The 16,445-nt window shown below is 42.9% G+C and overlaps 1 protein-coding gene across 1 annotated transcript; it reads right to left on the bottom strand.

Annotated features, from left to right (window-relative positions):
• Positions 1 to 12,814: 12,814 nt before the first annotated feature.
• LOC148020650 (uncharacterized) lies at positions 12,815 to 14,856 on the bottom strand. The gene has a single exon (XM_087699425.1). It carries the CDS (start codon positions 14,739 to 14,741, stop codon positions 12,990 to 12,992), a length of 1,752 nt encoding a protein of 583 aa, XP_087555551.1. The 5' UTR covers positions 14,742 to 14,856; the 3' UTR covers positions 12,815 to 12,989.
• Between the last annotated feature and the right edge of the window lie 1,589 nt (positions 14,857 to 16,445).

Below are 16,445 nucleotides of genomic sequence, written 5' to 3'. Positions count from 1 at the left end.
TTTTGTTTAGCTTTTGTTTTGTTTTGATTTTCTTCTATATGAAGCATGGAATGATGATTGATGAAGGTTGAGGTCTTATGAAATCTCATTGAATGATTTTTTATATTTTGGAATGGTTTTAGTATGAGTTATGAGGTTCTGATGTTTTCTATTGACCTTTTGTAAACCTTTGTTGAGCTTCTGTAGAGCCTTTGTTCTTGCTCTGTTTTTGTTCTGTTCTATTCTATATGCTTGTGTAAGTGTTCTATGGAATGTATGTGTGCCGTCGCCATTTCCCTGACAAAGTCAATCTCCCCCCCCCTCCCCCCCCCATTCGACGTCATCCTTCTTTTTTCTATTACCCCCCCAATCATTTACCTTTAACCCATGTGGTTCCTGGGGGGGAAAGTAGAAGCTTCCTAGAGCTTCTTGGAAGCTTCCATAAGGGGGCTTCCTTAACGCCTGTTTCCGCGTAGCCACCCCGGGTGTATAAAAGCCCCCATTCCTAAGAACCTTTTTCGTAGGAGCTCCATTTCCACAAACGAAGCTCCAACCCCACAAGGCCTCCCATAAGCCCAAATCCCGCAAGCCCAGTATTCTCAAGGATCTGCACTTCGGAAGGGATCTCCTATGTACGAGGGAGAAGGGCAAGATTTTGAGGCTTCTTACCAAGGTGGAGGAAATTCACCGATTGCATAAGGGTAAAGGAAAACCGAAAGTCCGTAATCACGCCTACGATGGCCCCTAAGAAGTTGCAAGGCATGCCTGCGAAAGATTCTTCTCCTAACATTCACGTGGACATCTCCCCGAGCCCACAAGTTCAGGTTTTTTTTTGAGTTTATTCTCCCATAAAGAAATGTTTTAGGCATGCTTATGTCATAAGGAAGAATGCATTTTGCGCTTATCGTTAATGCATGTGGCAGCGATAAATGTACACTTGATAAATTATCTCTTTAAACATTAGACAAGGTTGGTGCATGTCATGAAATTGGAACGTTGCATTTTTAGAATTGTCCATCTTAGGAGATTAGCTGCATGTTGCTAATTTTGGTGCATTCCAAAGTAATGAGTCTAAACGCCTATTACTTAGGCAAAGGAATGAAATTGTTAAGTGCATTGGCCGTGAAGGAAAGGAGTATCTTGCATTTAGTCACTAATTCCCTTCATTATGATTTGCACGAGGAAATTGTTAACTTCCATTTCACGGCATGAAAATGAACTCCGGTCTTGTAAGTTGCATGGAAAAAGGATGCTTGGAAATGGATTAAATCAATACTAGCCTTAGTGCCGCATGAACTTCATTTTCGATATTGTTGTATCTAGGGGTCGCATGTTACATATTCAAAAACTTCATTTCGTCAAGTTGCATTTGGAGAAGGTTCCATGGTTTATTAAAGCATGGAATTCTAAAAGCTTAGAAAAAGAATTGTAGGCATGATTCTTGAATGTAAGTCCTAGTAGGCTCTATGAAAGTTATTCTGCAAACTATCATGCGTTTTGATTTTAACAAGAAAGGTTAGGGTTATTGCAAAATTAGTGGTACGACGAAGCAATGAATCGCGTGTTTATGTGTATTGTGATATGTTGCATCTAGTTTCTCCTTTAGTTCAAGTTTATCATCTCTAGGAAGGGCTTGTCCTTGTCACAAGGCAAGTAGATCGAATTACCTAAATCACCTAACCCGCAAGGGATTCGTATAGGCATGGTTCAATCAATACGATAAATACCCCAAGTGCTAACTAGGGTTTAGCATGTTAAGGATTTGGCCTAGTTTCGCACTTGTTGCCAAGAGGAAACCCTCATACCCAAAGGTCCTACCCACATTCATGGAATGTAGGGTCAATTGGATGCTCATGCAAGTAACGATCTAGGGTTTCTACGCTAAGGATCATTCGTTTCAATGTTAAATCGGATTGAGTTGGAATCCCTAGGACCGAACGTTGTCGGCCTAGTGCAATTAGGACCGGGTTGGGTAAGAAGACACCCTAAGGATCATTCATTTCAATGTTAAATCGGATTGAGTTGGAATCCCTAGGACGTTGTTGGCTTAGTGCAATTAGGACCGGGTTGGGTAAGAAGACACCCTAAATCCTGCTTCTTGTCTAAACATAATTTCTTGACCAGATAACGTCGTTCAATGGGTGAAATGATCCCATGGAATAGATGCGACACTTGTGCAACAAGTTGCAACGTTGCATGGTCTTGTGGTTTTATCACAAGAGAGTTTTGACATTCCTTGGAATGAGGTTGGCAGGTTCTTGCGCAAGTTTAACGTGCAGGAGGATGAGTAGTCATCCTGCTACATCACCTTTCTTGGGAAAATTTGCCAAGTTAAGGGAAGTTAGGTATTTGCTTGGAGGCAAAGGATCAATCAATTTAGAGCGACATGGTCGCCAGGATTTACTGTTAATTTATGAACCCTAAGGTATTGGTTAAGTTGGGTTAACATGGTATGGCCCTAACCCAAGGACAAAAGGGTGAACAAATGAACCCTTGGGGAATCTTGCCAAGTCGCAATTGATCCCGGATCGAATGCTAGATGCATTCGGTGAGAAGAATTCACTCCTTAGCAGTTGGCCAAATAAACGACCACTAGTTTGATTGTGCCTGTAACAGTTTAGGAGCACTGGTTGCATTGTTTGCTCAAGGAACTAAATGATGGAAATTCAATTAATGCTTCAGGTTGAAGGCCTAAAGGGAGAGGCAACTTCAGTTACCGGTGACTGTCTGCCTAACCCTAACCAAGGAGGTTGTTAGCCGCACTGGGAACGTGGACTGAACCCATCGCGTGAGGTCTCTCCGTTGGGCACTACTTGGAGCAGGAGGACGCTTGGGTGCCAGGGGGGCTCTGGACATAAATCCCTTGCCTTCCAGGCCCTGCACAAGAGGCCAACGTGACTCGGGATTGGATCTCGAGGCCCGCATACTAGTCTATGGGTGGAATCTTGGATTAGTTATCCTTGTGGATTGCTGGATAGCCTTCGGGCGGATTATGGATAGCCTTCGGGCAGATTATGGATTAGCCTGCGGGCTGGACTTTATGGATGTATTCCAAAGATAAATAAGATAACCTATTGAAAAGAAACTTGTTTGACAATGTTTTTCTATGTTAAGTGCTAAGATTACGTGAAGGAACCAGTGTCTAACTGGCTAATTAAAGAAGTTGCTTGATGCATGTCCAACAAAATGTGGTAGGTAATTAGACAACTAAAGCAACCCTGAGGAAAGTGTGGTGGATGTGACCATGGGTCCGTCCTACGGATAGGTGGTCCTGGTTGGCCCGGAACTTTTCTCAATCAAAATGGACAGCAAGGAGCTCTTCTCGAAGGAAATGAACAGCAAGGGCGCTAACCTAGGGTTTAGGTTACTAGAATCTCGATTTATGCTATTTTAGGGGAACGGAATGGGGGACTATGCCTTATGGGAAGAGAGGTTGAGCCTTGCATCCCTCTCGTTTCCCATTTTCCTTGAACCAAGTGCAGCATGAATCCACTTCGTCCCTGGCATTTCTGTGTAAAGTAGTTTACTTGGGGGTTCGATGCTAGGTGCCGTTTAGGAAAGTGACCATTAGGGGAAACACTGATTCAGGTTGGTCCTAAGTGGGAACGACCGGAATACTTCTGCTACGTGGCAGACGCGGGAAGTCCTAGATCGCAAACCCCATAACATTCCTTGGGAGTGCTGGGTGGAGCTTTCTAGACTCTTTCCGATGGACTACTAAGACGTGTCCTAAAAGGGAACAGGTGGACACGTTATAGTTGGTATCAGAGCGAACAAACGAAGGATCTGTCTTTATAAGAAAACTTAATAAGATGAAGTAAAGCAAATGTTGCTGTCGGGAACATTTCCTTACTATCGATACTGTCTTACAGAATTATGGAGCATGGAACAAATTCTTAGTGTTCCAAGTCATGTTTACGACTGTGATGCATGCCTCAGATTATCGACGAAGGATCGATATGATGAACATCCTAGACTGCATTTATAATCCATCGCCTCTGTATGTGGAACGGAGATGGACGGGCGACTCAAGAATCTATTACATAGCTGCCCACCGGTTTGCGTTCCTTTGAACCAACCTAAAGAGAATCAAATGGTTGGAGGACCTGAAGATTGTGAAGTTGTTCATTTTTGTTGAGGCTCACGTAAACACAATTTTACATGTCAAACGTCGGAGGGTCGAGCTAAACTCATATGTATATGATGAAGTGACCTGCATAATCCCCGCCGACAGGATCAAGGTATTGGGATGCTATGAGAAGAATGGGTACCAAAGGAAAGGATACCCTAATCTTCCGATGACTTATCGATTCCCAAGATCCATGATCCAAATCCATACTGTTATCCAATTCCCGTGGCTAAATGTAACACAACATTATTCTTCCCGAACTAATGTACCAGTTGCTCTACCATCCCAAGAGATATTGTACTTCGAAAGGGCTATGCCCATATGAATGAAATAAGACTTCTTTTTATTAATGTTTGTCTTGTCTATGAGTATTGATAAAAAGTTAAGTGGCTAGGTTCTGGCTGGAAGCTGAATTGGGTATGAAATATAATCATAACGATTAGCGAGTTGTTAACGTTAAGAATCCTTTCCCTAGTCACAACCCTAGGTACAGGATCCCAGTCCGACCCCTACACCGATACGGCTGTGATTCAGGAGAAGAAGTTTCTTCTCAAGCAGATCAAGCCACCAGAATTTGACAGAAAATGAAGGACTATCCAAGATGATGCTGAGATTTGGATAGAGTCCATGGAAGATTACTTTGAAGCGGCCGATATTGCACCCGTCAACCAAGCAATGCTCGCCAAGCTAAAGCTCATCGGCGAAGCTAGGCTTTGGTGGAAGCAATGGTGCAGCGACCAAGGGATCTCGGAAGGATCCGTTACTTGGGAAAAGTTGAAAAAGGTTGTGCAAGGAAGATACTTACCACCTACGTACCGCACGCAGAAAATGAATGAGTTCTATGAGCCGAAACAACTGGGTCTGACTCTTGATGCATACTACTCAAAATTCGTCTCACTTCTGAAGTATGCGCCACAAATGGATATGACACAACAAGTGTCAAAATTTTGTGTCGGTTTAAACCCACCAGTATGAATACCCGCCTCGAATCTATGCGCCCAACAGATCTACAGGACGTACTCATTCGAGCTGCGCCCATAATTCAGGAAGTGCAAGCTAGGCCAAGAAGTAACAAGAATTGGTCTTATAATGATCAGAACAGAGGAGCATATAGGCAATCTACGTTGTTTCCACTGCAACGAGCCCGATCATTTCAAAAGGCAATGTCCCAAACTTGGCGGAGGACAACCTCAAGGACCTTTCCAAGGAACCGCTCGTGGACAAGGAGCCGCCACCCGAGGCAGAGGAAGAACCGCCTGTGTTGCCAACATGGAAATGTGAGAAGAAGAGGACCCGACCATGGAAGCAGACTTTGAAAGGGAAACAATCCATGCCGCCCTTCACAAGAAAGGCCCGAATCGCCAGTTTTCGGTGATTCTCGAACTATCAGGTAAAGGCTTCAAAACCTTGATTGATTGTGGAAATATGCACTCCTTTATCTCACCAGCTTGTACAAGAAGATTAGGAATAGCCACAATAGAAGCACCTACCTTGCTTGTGGAATTAGCAAATGGTCGTGAGGCCACTTATACCAAGCAAACTGCTAAGGTGGAATTCTTTCTGGGAGGAAAGCCAACTTCGATCAAATTGAGGGTCATGAACCTAGGTATCCATGAGTGTTTGCTCGGAATGGATTGGCTTAAACCTAATAACGCCCACATTCATTATGGAAAGGGCCAAGTTTCCTTTCGAAACTCTGAAGGGGAATTGGTTACAACTCAAGGAGAGGCTGGAAAGCCAAAAATTCAATTGGCCAAAGATTATAAAGGGAGTTAGAAAGGGACTACCCGTCTACTTGATTAAGCTTAATAAGCTAGATCAAAAGCAGGAGTCTAGTGAAGAACCTTCATGGTTAAAGGAGTACGCGGATGTATTTCTTGAAGAGCTGATAGAACTTCCGCCTTAAAGGGAAGTGGATCATGAAACCAAGCTAGTGCCGGGTGCTGCGCCAATTGCAAAGAGGCCTTATAGAATGTCCATCCCAGAAGTAATTGAGCTGAAGGAGCAACTCAAGAAATTGTTAGATCAAGGATACATCCATCCCAACAGTTCACCATGGTGAGCTCCAGCGCTGTTCTAGAAGAAGAAAGATGAAACGCTTCGACTGTGTATTGATTACAGAGGGTTGAATCAATCAACGATTAAGAACAAGTACCCTATTCCTAGAATAGATGAACTTCTTGACCATCTTCAAGGTGTGAAGATCTTCTCCAAGATCGATCTCAGGTCTGGATACTATCAGATAAGGATCAAGGAAGAAGATATCCCAAAGACAGCCTTCAACACAAGATATGGACACTTTGAGTTTCTAGTCATGTCATTTGGGTTTATGAATGACATGACTACGAATGTCATTCGGCCTTCAACACAAGATATGGACACTTTGAGTTCCTAGTCATGTCATTCAAGCTTACGAATGCACCTGTCGCCTTTAACAGGTTAATGCAGGATATCTTTAGGCCATATCTTGACGACTTTGTCCTCGTCTTCTTCGATGATACCTTAGTCTATTCCAAATAAGAAGAAGATCATGAACCCCAGCTTCGGATTGTCCTTGAAACAATGAGGGCATACAAGCTTTATGCTAAGATGAAGAAGTTTGCATTCTTCAAACGTCAGATTGAATATTTGGGATTCATCGTATCAGCGGAAGGATTCTCAATGGATCCGGCCAAAGTCAGAGATGTTCTAGAATGGCCAATACCAACAATTGTCAAAGAAATACGTAGTTTTCTTGGATTGACAAGATGGTATGGGGTCTTTATAAAAAACTATGCTTTGATTGCAGTACCTCTGATGGATCTATTGAAGAAGCAAACATCCATTGCATGGTCAACTGTCGAACAATCTAGCTTTGATAGATTAAAGCAAATTTTGGTATCAGCACCTATCCTGAAACTTTCGGACCTCAGTAAGGAGTTCAAAGTAGTAACTAATGCTAGCACGCTTGCCTTAGGATGTGTGCTTATCCAAGAAGGTCATCCTGTAGCTTACTCTTCAAGAAATATGAAGAGCCATGAGAAGAATTATGCTACCCATGATCTAGAACTGTTAGCTGTCATCCATGCTCTAAAGCTTTGGAGACATTACCTGCTGGGTAACAAGTTTACCCTAGTGACGGATCATAAAAGTCTCAAGTGGATCTTTACCCAGGACGAACTCAAAATGAGGCAATGTCAATGGATTGAAGTGACGGTGGAGTATGATTTTGAAATCAGATACCGGCCTGGAAAGGAGAATGTAGTTGCCGATGCACTCAGTCGCAAGGCATTTCTTAATTCTCTAATCTTGCAAAATCCATCAACAGGTGGATCTCTAGCCACAAAGGTATCCATGCCAGACAACCCAATACTTGAGCTAGCTAGAGAAGAAGCATGCCATGATCCAACCTATCAAAAGATGCTAAGGGAGATCCCTATCAAGGATCAAGACCAAAAGTTACAGGCTAAGTATCATGAATTCGATTCGCATACTTGCATGGAATGTTGCATCTTGAATTTAATTAATTGCATCTCTCCTAAGAAAAGATCACTCTTGTTGCAAGACAACTAGATCGTTTTAGGTAGATCACTTGTAATGGTATAACCCTCAAGGGATTCATAAAAGCATAACTAGTTGGTACGACAAACACTTCAAAGTGCTAGGTAGGGTTTAGTACGTTAAAAATTCTGCCTAGTATCGCACTTGGGACGCTAAGTCAAGACTTTTGATCCCAAAGGCCCTACACACATTCACAGAATGTTAGGGTTAGTTGGACGCCTATGCAAGAACAATCTAGGGTTTCTATCCTAGGGTAAATTGGCCCAATACTAGACTTTCGATTGAGTTTAGAAACCCTAGGGCCAAATGTCATCGGCCTAGTAAGGTTAGGGTTGGGTTGGGTCAAGAGGACATCCCAAAACCTACATCTTGATCAAGCATATTTCTTGACCAAGAAACGCCGTTTGATGGGAGAAATGATCCCCAAGTTAGGTGCGACACTTGTTCGTTCAACAAGTTGCAACGTCGCATGGCATTGTGTTTTAATCACAAGATAGATTTGCCACTCCTTGGAACAAGGTTGGCAGGTTCTAGTGCAAATCTAATTTGCAAGAGGATGAGTAGACATCCTGCTACATCACCTTTCCGTAGGCTGATTTGCCAAGTTAGGGAAGTTATGTATTGCCTAGCAAGCAATAACCAATCAAGTTGGGGCGATGAGGTTGCCCAGGATTTACTATCTTAATTTAAGGAACCTAAGATGTTTGTTGATTTGGGTTAATAGGGTATAAATCCTAACCCAAGGATAAAAGGGTAAACAAACAATAAACCCTTGGGAATCTTGCCAAGTCACAATTGATCCCGGATCGAATGCTGGATGCATTCAGAGAGAAGGATTCACTCCTTAGTAGTTAGCCAAACAAATGACCACTAGATTGATTGTGTTTGTATAGTTTAGGAGCACTATTTGTATTTCTTTGCTCAAGGAACTAAAAGATGGAAAAATAATTAATGCTTCAGGTTGAAGGCCTGGAGAGAGAGGCAGTATCAGTTACCCCGGACTGTCTGCCTGACCCTAACCAAGGGGATTGTTAGCCGCACCGGGTATGTGGACCGAACCCGCCGCGAGAGGTCTCTCTGTTGGGTGCTACTTGGAGCAGGAGGACGCTTGGGTGCAAGGGGGCTCTGGCCGTAAATCCCTTGCATCTGGGTCCTGCACAAGAGGCCGACGTGACTCGAGATTGGATCACGAGGCCCGCATACTAGTCTATGGGTGGAATCTTCGAATAGTAATCCCTGAGGATTGCTGGATTTCCTTCGCGCGGATTATGGATTGCCTTCGGGCAGATTATGGATTAGCCTTTGGGATGGATTATGGATTAGCCTTCGGGCTGGATTATTATGATGTATTCCAAAGACTGATAAATAAGATCAATTGCTGAAAAGGAGCTTGTTTGACATTTTTTTTTATGTCAGTGCTTAAGTCATGTGAAGGAACCAGTGACTAAATGGCTAATTAAGGAAGCTGTCTTTGCATGTCAAACTAAACATGGTAGATAATTAGACAACTAAAGCAACCCTGAGGAAAGTGCGGTGGATGTGGCCATGGGTCCGTCCTACGGATGGGTGGTCCCGGTTGGCCGGGAACTTTTCTCGAAGGAAATTGACAGCAAGGAACGTTGAGCTAGAATCTAGGATGCTAGAGTCCTGATTTATGCTATTCTAGGGGAACGGAATGGGACTATGCCTTATGGGCAGAGAGATCGAGCTTTGCATCCCTCTCGTTTTCCATTCTCCTTGAACCAAGTGCAGCATGAATCTACTTCATCCCTAACATTTCTGCGTAAAGTAGTTCACCTGGGGTTCGACGCTAGCTGCCGTTCTAGGAATTTGACCATTAGGGAAACCCTGATTTAGGTCGATCCTAAGTGGGAACGGCCAGAATGCTTCTGCTTTGTGGTAGAATCGGAAAGACCTAGATTGCAAACCCCGTGACATTCCATGGGAGTGCCGGGGCGACGCTTTCTGGACTCTCTTCCCGATGGGTTGCTAAGACGTGTCCCAACAAGTGCACAGGTGGACACGTTACAACTATTAAAGATCCCAAAGGGTTGCCACTAACCAAATTGGAGAAAACTTTGCCCACCTCCCAGTGATTCGAAGCCTGTGTAAGGAGCATGTCCTATCTTTTTATCCCTCACATAGGTACAACGAGTGGATAATTGAAGATTGAAGCACCTTTAACGACTCAAGTACATTCAAGATTAACACAGGGTAAAACAGTGGATTTATATGACAATTTAGGGTATATATAGGTCATTATAGGTACCATCTTCATCATTGAAGTATAGGTGTAGGTACTACAAGGTGTCCACAAGTCTAATCCAACTAGCCATCAAGCACTACCATTTTGCTCTCACAGGTGGAAACATGGTACTTATAGGTTAAAACAGGGTGTAGGCCTGGACAATTCATCCTCAAAGATTGAATTGCATAATTTTCATTCCTAAATATTTTATGATGTGCTGTAGCTCATCTTGAAGAGGGTATTGTTAGCTCTGATTTGATTTAAAAATTTTGGGGATCAAAGTTTCCTAACTTAAGCTACAACCAATTTTCTAAAAGGGGATACTACAAGATTGCACTACTATGGTAGGTCATAAGGAAAAGAGTAATACGGAGGATGAGTATGCACAGTAAATCAGAGATTCCATGTTGGAAAATACATCTCAAGAGGTCCTTGAAGAGGCTCAAATGCAAGGAGAAATCAGCACACTCAATAATACCAAGTGTGAATATGAGAATAGACATACTCAAAGGCATATGGAGCTGTTAGCCAGAGTGGAGCAGATGGTATTGTCTACTAATCAAACGAAGTCTTCCATATAGAAGTTGGTGGATTCTACTACCCAAATGAAGGCTTTCATTGAAAAATTAGTAGAATCCAATGCTCAAATAATGGCTCAATTCTCCCAATGGATGCAAATACAAATGGGAACCAAGGAAGCTAAGGGGAAAGCTCATTCAAACAGTGAACCTTGAGTCCCACTTCAGCCACCTAAACAAAATGGTCAAGATCATGGTATCATTGGACAAAGGGGTATTCCCAATAGTCAATATAAAGTAGGTGAGACTTCACAAAAGTATGATGACTATTTGGGCAATTTGAATGGTGCTAATGCCCAAGCTTATGGGCTGAATTCCCAATTTCCTAAAGGTTCTCTATCAACGGGAAGGTTTCATACTAGTTCTCAACCACCTATTGGGAAAGGACCATCTTATTTTGGAGGTTCAACGCCTAATAACCATGAGTAGTCTATTTTGGGACAACAACCCTTTCATGAAAGAGAGCTGAAGGATAAGATCATTTTGGCAAAGTACAATGGGCAATCATCTTCACCATCCGATCTAGATGAATGAATTTCAAAATTGAAATCTTACTTTGATATATTCCCTAGAACTGATGATATGAAGATTCATTTTACATCTTTGTATTTGGAAGGATTTACAAATACTTGGTGGAGATACATTAAGAAAGAGAATATACTTGTAGAGAATTGGGATGCATCCAAGACACTTATGGCTGAGGTCTTTGTCTCTCCTCTTGAAAAAGAGAAATTGGCATAGAGATGATATGGATTAAAGCAAAGAGGCCTAAGTGTATTGGATTATACAAACCAAAATCAATGAAACCAATAAAATAATTTACAATACATGTATGTAACCAATAGCCTCTATTTCATAATATTGCTAAATACATGCTACCACATAAATTAAGCATATGAATGACGAACATGATAAAAGTTTAACCTTATATTAAACACAATATATAAAATCGAATTAGAAAAATTATTTTTAAATCAATCCAACATTTTAATTTAGTGTTGCAACAAAAAATAAAGTTTATAGCCTCTTAACCATAAAAATGTTTTTATATAAATAAAAAACCAATCATAATTAAAATCTCTTATTTGAATTTGTAATTATTGAATAAATCATGCATAAGTTTTAATCAATGGTTTAATTAATAAGAAGAAGAGTAGTATACATTAATGATATTTAATGTGAAAAGTTATGTTGAAGTGTAACTATCTCTCTCAATATCAAAATTGTATACCAAATCTATAAAATGATATATAATACCAAAAGAAAGTGAAGTATTATTTTCCTAGTGATATTAGTAAAATTAAAGAATCACACATAATTTCACTTATTAATTTTCTATTGAGATCACACAAAGTCTATGTAAACATATTAAAAGTGAAATAAAAAATCATATTAGTAATGAAAAAAATTATAAATCAATATACAAAATCCAATAAAAATAAAGAGTTCAAAATTTAAGCATAAATACTATTTTAAATTTATTTATAATCAAAAAATAAATATAATATTATCAAAAGTTAAAATTTACTATTAATATCATCTCATAAATTTCACATCAAAATCACATACATTTAATAAAAATATTTTGACAAGAGATTTACAATAATTAAAAATTTATAAATCAATATATTATAACTTTAAGATTTCAAACTTAGACTATCAAAATTATGAGAACAACACATCTTTTTTTAAAGATTTGTTTCTCTAGTTATAACTACAAAAGTATGTATGTATAAACTTATATATATATATATATATATATATATATATATATATATATATAATAATTTTATCTTCGCCCCTCTCTCTCTTTCATCCAAAAGTGCCATGATGATCTCTCTCTCTCTCCACATACCTCTTTCTTTTAACCGGCATCCTAAGTGTCCTATCAATTAGAATAGCAACCTTATCATCTAGCAAGGCAAGAAGCACTTCTTCTAGAAATTCATACCCAATTTCAACTTTTCTTTGTCTACATTGCACATGCAATTGAAGGCTATGGTCCTCCTCTAAGGTTGGTTACACACCAAGTCAAACCCCTTGCCCAACCTTATAAATACAGGGCACGATGCCACATGTCAAAAACATGTTCATTCCACAATTTTTGGGCCACGAACAAATGTGGATGGGCAATAGAGTCATGCAGGCCCAACGCATATGAGATAAAGAAGATCCTCAATAAAAAAGTGAATGCATTAAGAGGTGTTTGAACTCTTGCCAGTTCTTGAATATCCATTGGGCTTATTTTAAAGGCATTAGTCTATTCTACTGTCTTTGTCACTCGCACCTAGTTTGTTAGTTCTTTGAATTGGGTGGCTGGGGGGGGGGGGGGGGGGGATATGCACTTTCCTCACTTCGGCATATTTCCGTTTGGTCGTCAAGTTGGAACTCATGTGATTTCTTTAAGTAAATTCTATATTGCAGCCTTGAAGCTACTACTACTGTACAACCTGCGGTGAGGTCTGGGTAGGCTGATTCCTCACCTTTCACATCTCAGGTAGTCGTGGCAGGGTATTTAGCGAATGAAGTCTTGGCTTCGAAGAGGAGGAAGATGCGAACCAAGGCACTCGAGCAACATGTGGGTGAGCATGACATCGACGAAGTATTGGTGGGGACGGCCATGCCAGGGGGGGAGGTTGCTCTTTGGCTCGCGTCCGTAATGGACGCCATCGCTATTGGTGTGGTCGAAGTGGAAGGGGAAGGTAACGTCGAAGGCATCCAGCAAGCACAGCTTGATTCTGGGGCCAAGCGAGCTGAGCTTCAGACGGAGGGCGGAGGCCAGGATGGCATTGAAGACCTCCATCTTCTGAGGGTTGGCCTGCTTGAGGCGCCCACGGGCCACGCCAGCCGGCGCGACGGCGGCGCGGAAGACCACCACGACAGGGCGACGCGTGGCGGCCAGCGTGGCACGCCAGAAGTCGGCGGCGTAATCGGCGGCGCCCGCGAAGTCTTGCACGTGGGCGAAATGCTCGCCGTCGTGCAGGCCCGCCGTGAGAACGAGGGCGTCGGGTGAGTCCTCGAGAAAGAGGCCTCTGAGGCGGGCCCTGTAGGTGGCGTTCAACTGCAGGGTCGCCAGGCCAAGGCCGTTGCGGCTGGCGTCGTAGTGGCCGTTGAACAGCATCGAGATGCGCAGCGACTGGGCGGGCTCGCGCGGGTTGGCGTAGGCCCGGCGCAGCGACACGCGGTCCGTGCGGGGGCGCCTGGGCAGGCCTAGCGCGAAGAAGAGCAGGTTCGAGATGGCGTCCTGCAGGTTGGAGTCCCCCCAGAAGAAGAGCCGACGGTGCTGCAGTAGCTCCCAGGCGGCGTCGCGCTCCCAGAGGCGGAAGACGCAGGCGGGGCTCCAGTACACCCATCCGTTGCTCTCCAGCAGCGCCACGCGCCCCTCGCACAGGCGCCTGTCGCACCTCTCGTCCGGCCTCACGCACCACGCGTACCTCCCCTCGCCGTCCGCCGCGCACGAGCCGTTGAACCGGGCCCTCGCCCACCTCCCCACCACCGGCCTCTCCCCGTGTTCCAGCCCGCATACTGGCGGCAGAGCGGATGCTGCGATCCCCGCCCCCGCCCCAACCTCCACCTGGAAGGCCACCACCTCCTCCACTATCGCCCACGGCCGCGGGTCGTAATCCAGCCCATGGAAGTTGTCGAAGAGCAGATAGGCCGTGAAGTTGTAGACACCCGGCACCTGCCGGTCGACCAGGATGGTGACCGTGTACGACCCGTTGCCGTGATCCACCACCGGCGGCCGCGATAGCCAGAGCTCGCCAGCCAGCCTCGTCTCGTAGAAGTCCCCGCCAGAGCAGCGCGGTGTGCCGTCCTCTTGCAGAGACGTCAGCATAAAGGTGAAGGCCGAGTAGGCTTGGATGCGCACAAGCTGCTGCTGGGAAGATTTCTTATCATTCATCGCCTCACGAATTGGCAGCTGCCCCCCCAAGGCGGCGACCGCCGATTTGGTCCGCGCATGATGGCAAGGCGTGGAGCCGTTGACGCTGAGCAAACGAAGGACGCCCTGCATCTCAGGACTCATCAACTCATGAGCCTCCTCTCTTGCATATAATTTGGAAGTGGTGATCATCATCATATTATCAACTGCTACAACGGCACTATCCATGGCTAATCTGCCCAGCCTCGTGAAACTGATTCCATAATTCCCAACAAGCAGAAGTACCAATACCACTGACGCAGACACCCCGGCTAGCACCTGTGTCTTCCATCGACCATCATGATGATAAAATTTGATCAGCTTCCTCGCTTCTAACTCTACTCCCATAATGCTGTGCTACGGCTACGCTCAGTATGGCCTCCGTAATAGCAGCCAGACAGAAAGGTCAACATGCGAGCCAGGGGTTTTCTTTGCCAAGATGTGTCTATGAGCATCCTTGCTCGCAATCTTGGCAATAGGCTTGTTCTTGGCAGGTCTATTTACAAATAGGGGTTTTCTTTGCCAAGATGTGTCTATGAGCATCCTTGCTCACAATCTTGGCTATAGGCTTGTTCTTGACTGGTCTATTCACAAATAACGTAGTCCAAATTTTGATTTACTAGGAGACAAGCGTTGAACATATACGAATCCTTGTCATTGATCTCTATAGTTATATCTATATCTATGCGGAGTACACGTTAGAAGATGTAACTATATTGATGTACACAAGCGGGTCATTTTATTTCATAACATTTACAAAATTTATAAAATCTATTAATCTATTATCTATTTTCTATTCTACTGAACTTTATTATTGTTTATTAAACTTATAATCAAGCAATCTACCTAAGTTGATATCGAGCCTACATGACAGGCATACAATACTCCCAAACCACTTTTTTTTCTCTCAAATAATATATTCCTAAGAAATTATATATATATTTTTGACAACTTGCATACAAAAGACATAGACACACTCTCTCAACATTTATATTTAGCAAGAGAGATGAAAAGGGGATAGGTGCCTTTAAAGTTCATGGTCCGCTTCTATCTTTCTCTCTCTCTCTCTCTCATATGGGCCTTTAAATCTCTCTCTCTCTCTCTCTCTCTCTCTCTAGCATGGGAGGATGGAGCTACATGTTGTTTCAAATGCCCTCTTTCAAGAACCACCCCCATCTTAGGATCTAAGCCACTCTTAGGATCTTCCCTAGTGTAGCAGACATGTGCAGGGAGGAAGCTCTTAGAAGCACAAAAGAAGCTTCAAGACGTAAAAGAGGTAGGAGAAGAAGCCTAGGGTTTGATGGTGGAGGATTTGGGCCTCCTCCCAATGGCGATGCACATCTACAACTTAACTACCTGTGTTGCCCTTGCATGCTTGTGTCCTCCTTTGGTGGGGACCCTTTGGTAATTGATTTGGCAAAGTAACTTCTAGAGCTCTTGCGGCTTCTGTGGTGTCGTGCTGCTATGCACACACCGTGTAAAAGAAAATCTAGAGTGTGGCTTTCTTAATGATTTAGAGAGCAAATACCATTTTAGACATTAGTGTTAGTGACCATGGTTCAAAAGTATTAGATTTTAGCCAATTTTTGATATTTTTGATATTATCTCTTGTAAAAATCCATAAAACTGCAGTCACCTTCTAGATTACGATGACATGTAAAAGAAAGTATGTAGCTTTCAACCAATTTGAGATGATTTTATGTAAAAAGAGAGATTGACAGAATCGTGCGACGTGCGATCATTGTTTTCACACAGTGAACAACACTCTGAAGGGGGAGATGAAGAAGGAGTATTCTGGCAAGAATTCTGCCTAGGTGTGCTGGTATTTTACCTCCCTTTCGGAGCCAATGGAGGCATCATATAGGCGATCTAAGCAGCATAGAGGAAGGTATTATTTTATACACGTTTTTGTCTATTAGAGTTATATCTTCTCATAATACTGAAAGAATTTGACAGGCTTCATCTTTGTTAGTATTCTTTTTCATTTTCTATTTCTTTTTTGGAGTATTCTTCTATTTCTTCAATTTCTTCGAACTCCTTCTCTTCTGTCTA

Source organism: Lygodium microphyllum, chromosome 18, assembly GCF_053477565.2.
Source record: "Lygodium microphyllum isolate KBCC chromosome 18, Lygodium_microphyllum_v1.1.10, whole genome shotgun sequence".
NCBI lineage: Eukaryota > Viridiplantae > Streptophyta > Polypodiopsida > Schizaeales > Lygodiaceae > Lygodium > Lygodium microphyllum.
This window is presented reverse-complemented; position numbering and strand designations above follow the sequence as displayed.

Excerpts from the sequence above, each read along its gene's own strand:
- LOC148020650 (XM_087699425.1), bottom strand. The coding sequence starts at position 14,741 with ATGGGAGTAGAGTTAGAAGCGAGGAAGCTGATCAAATTTTATCATCAT.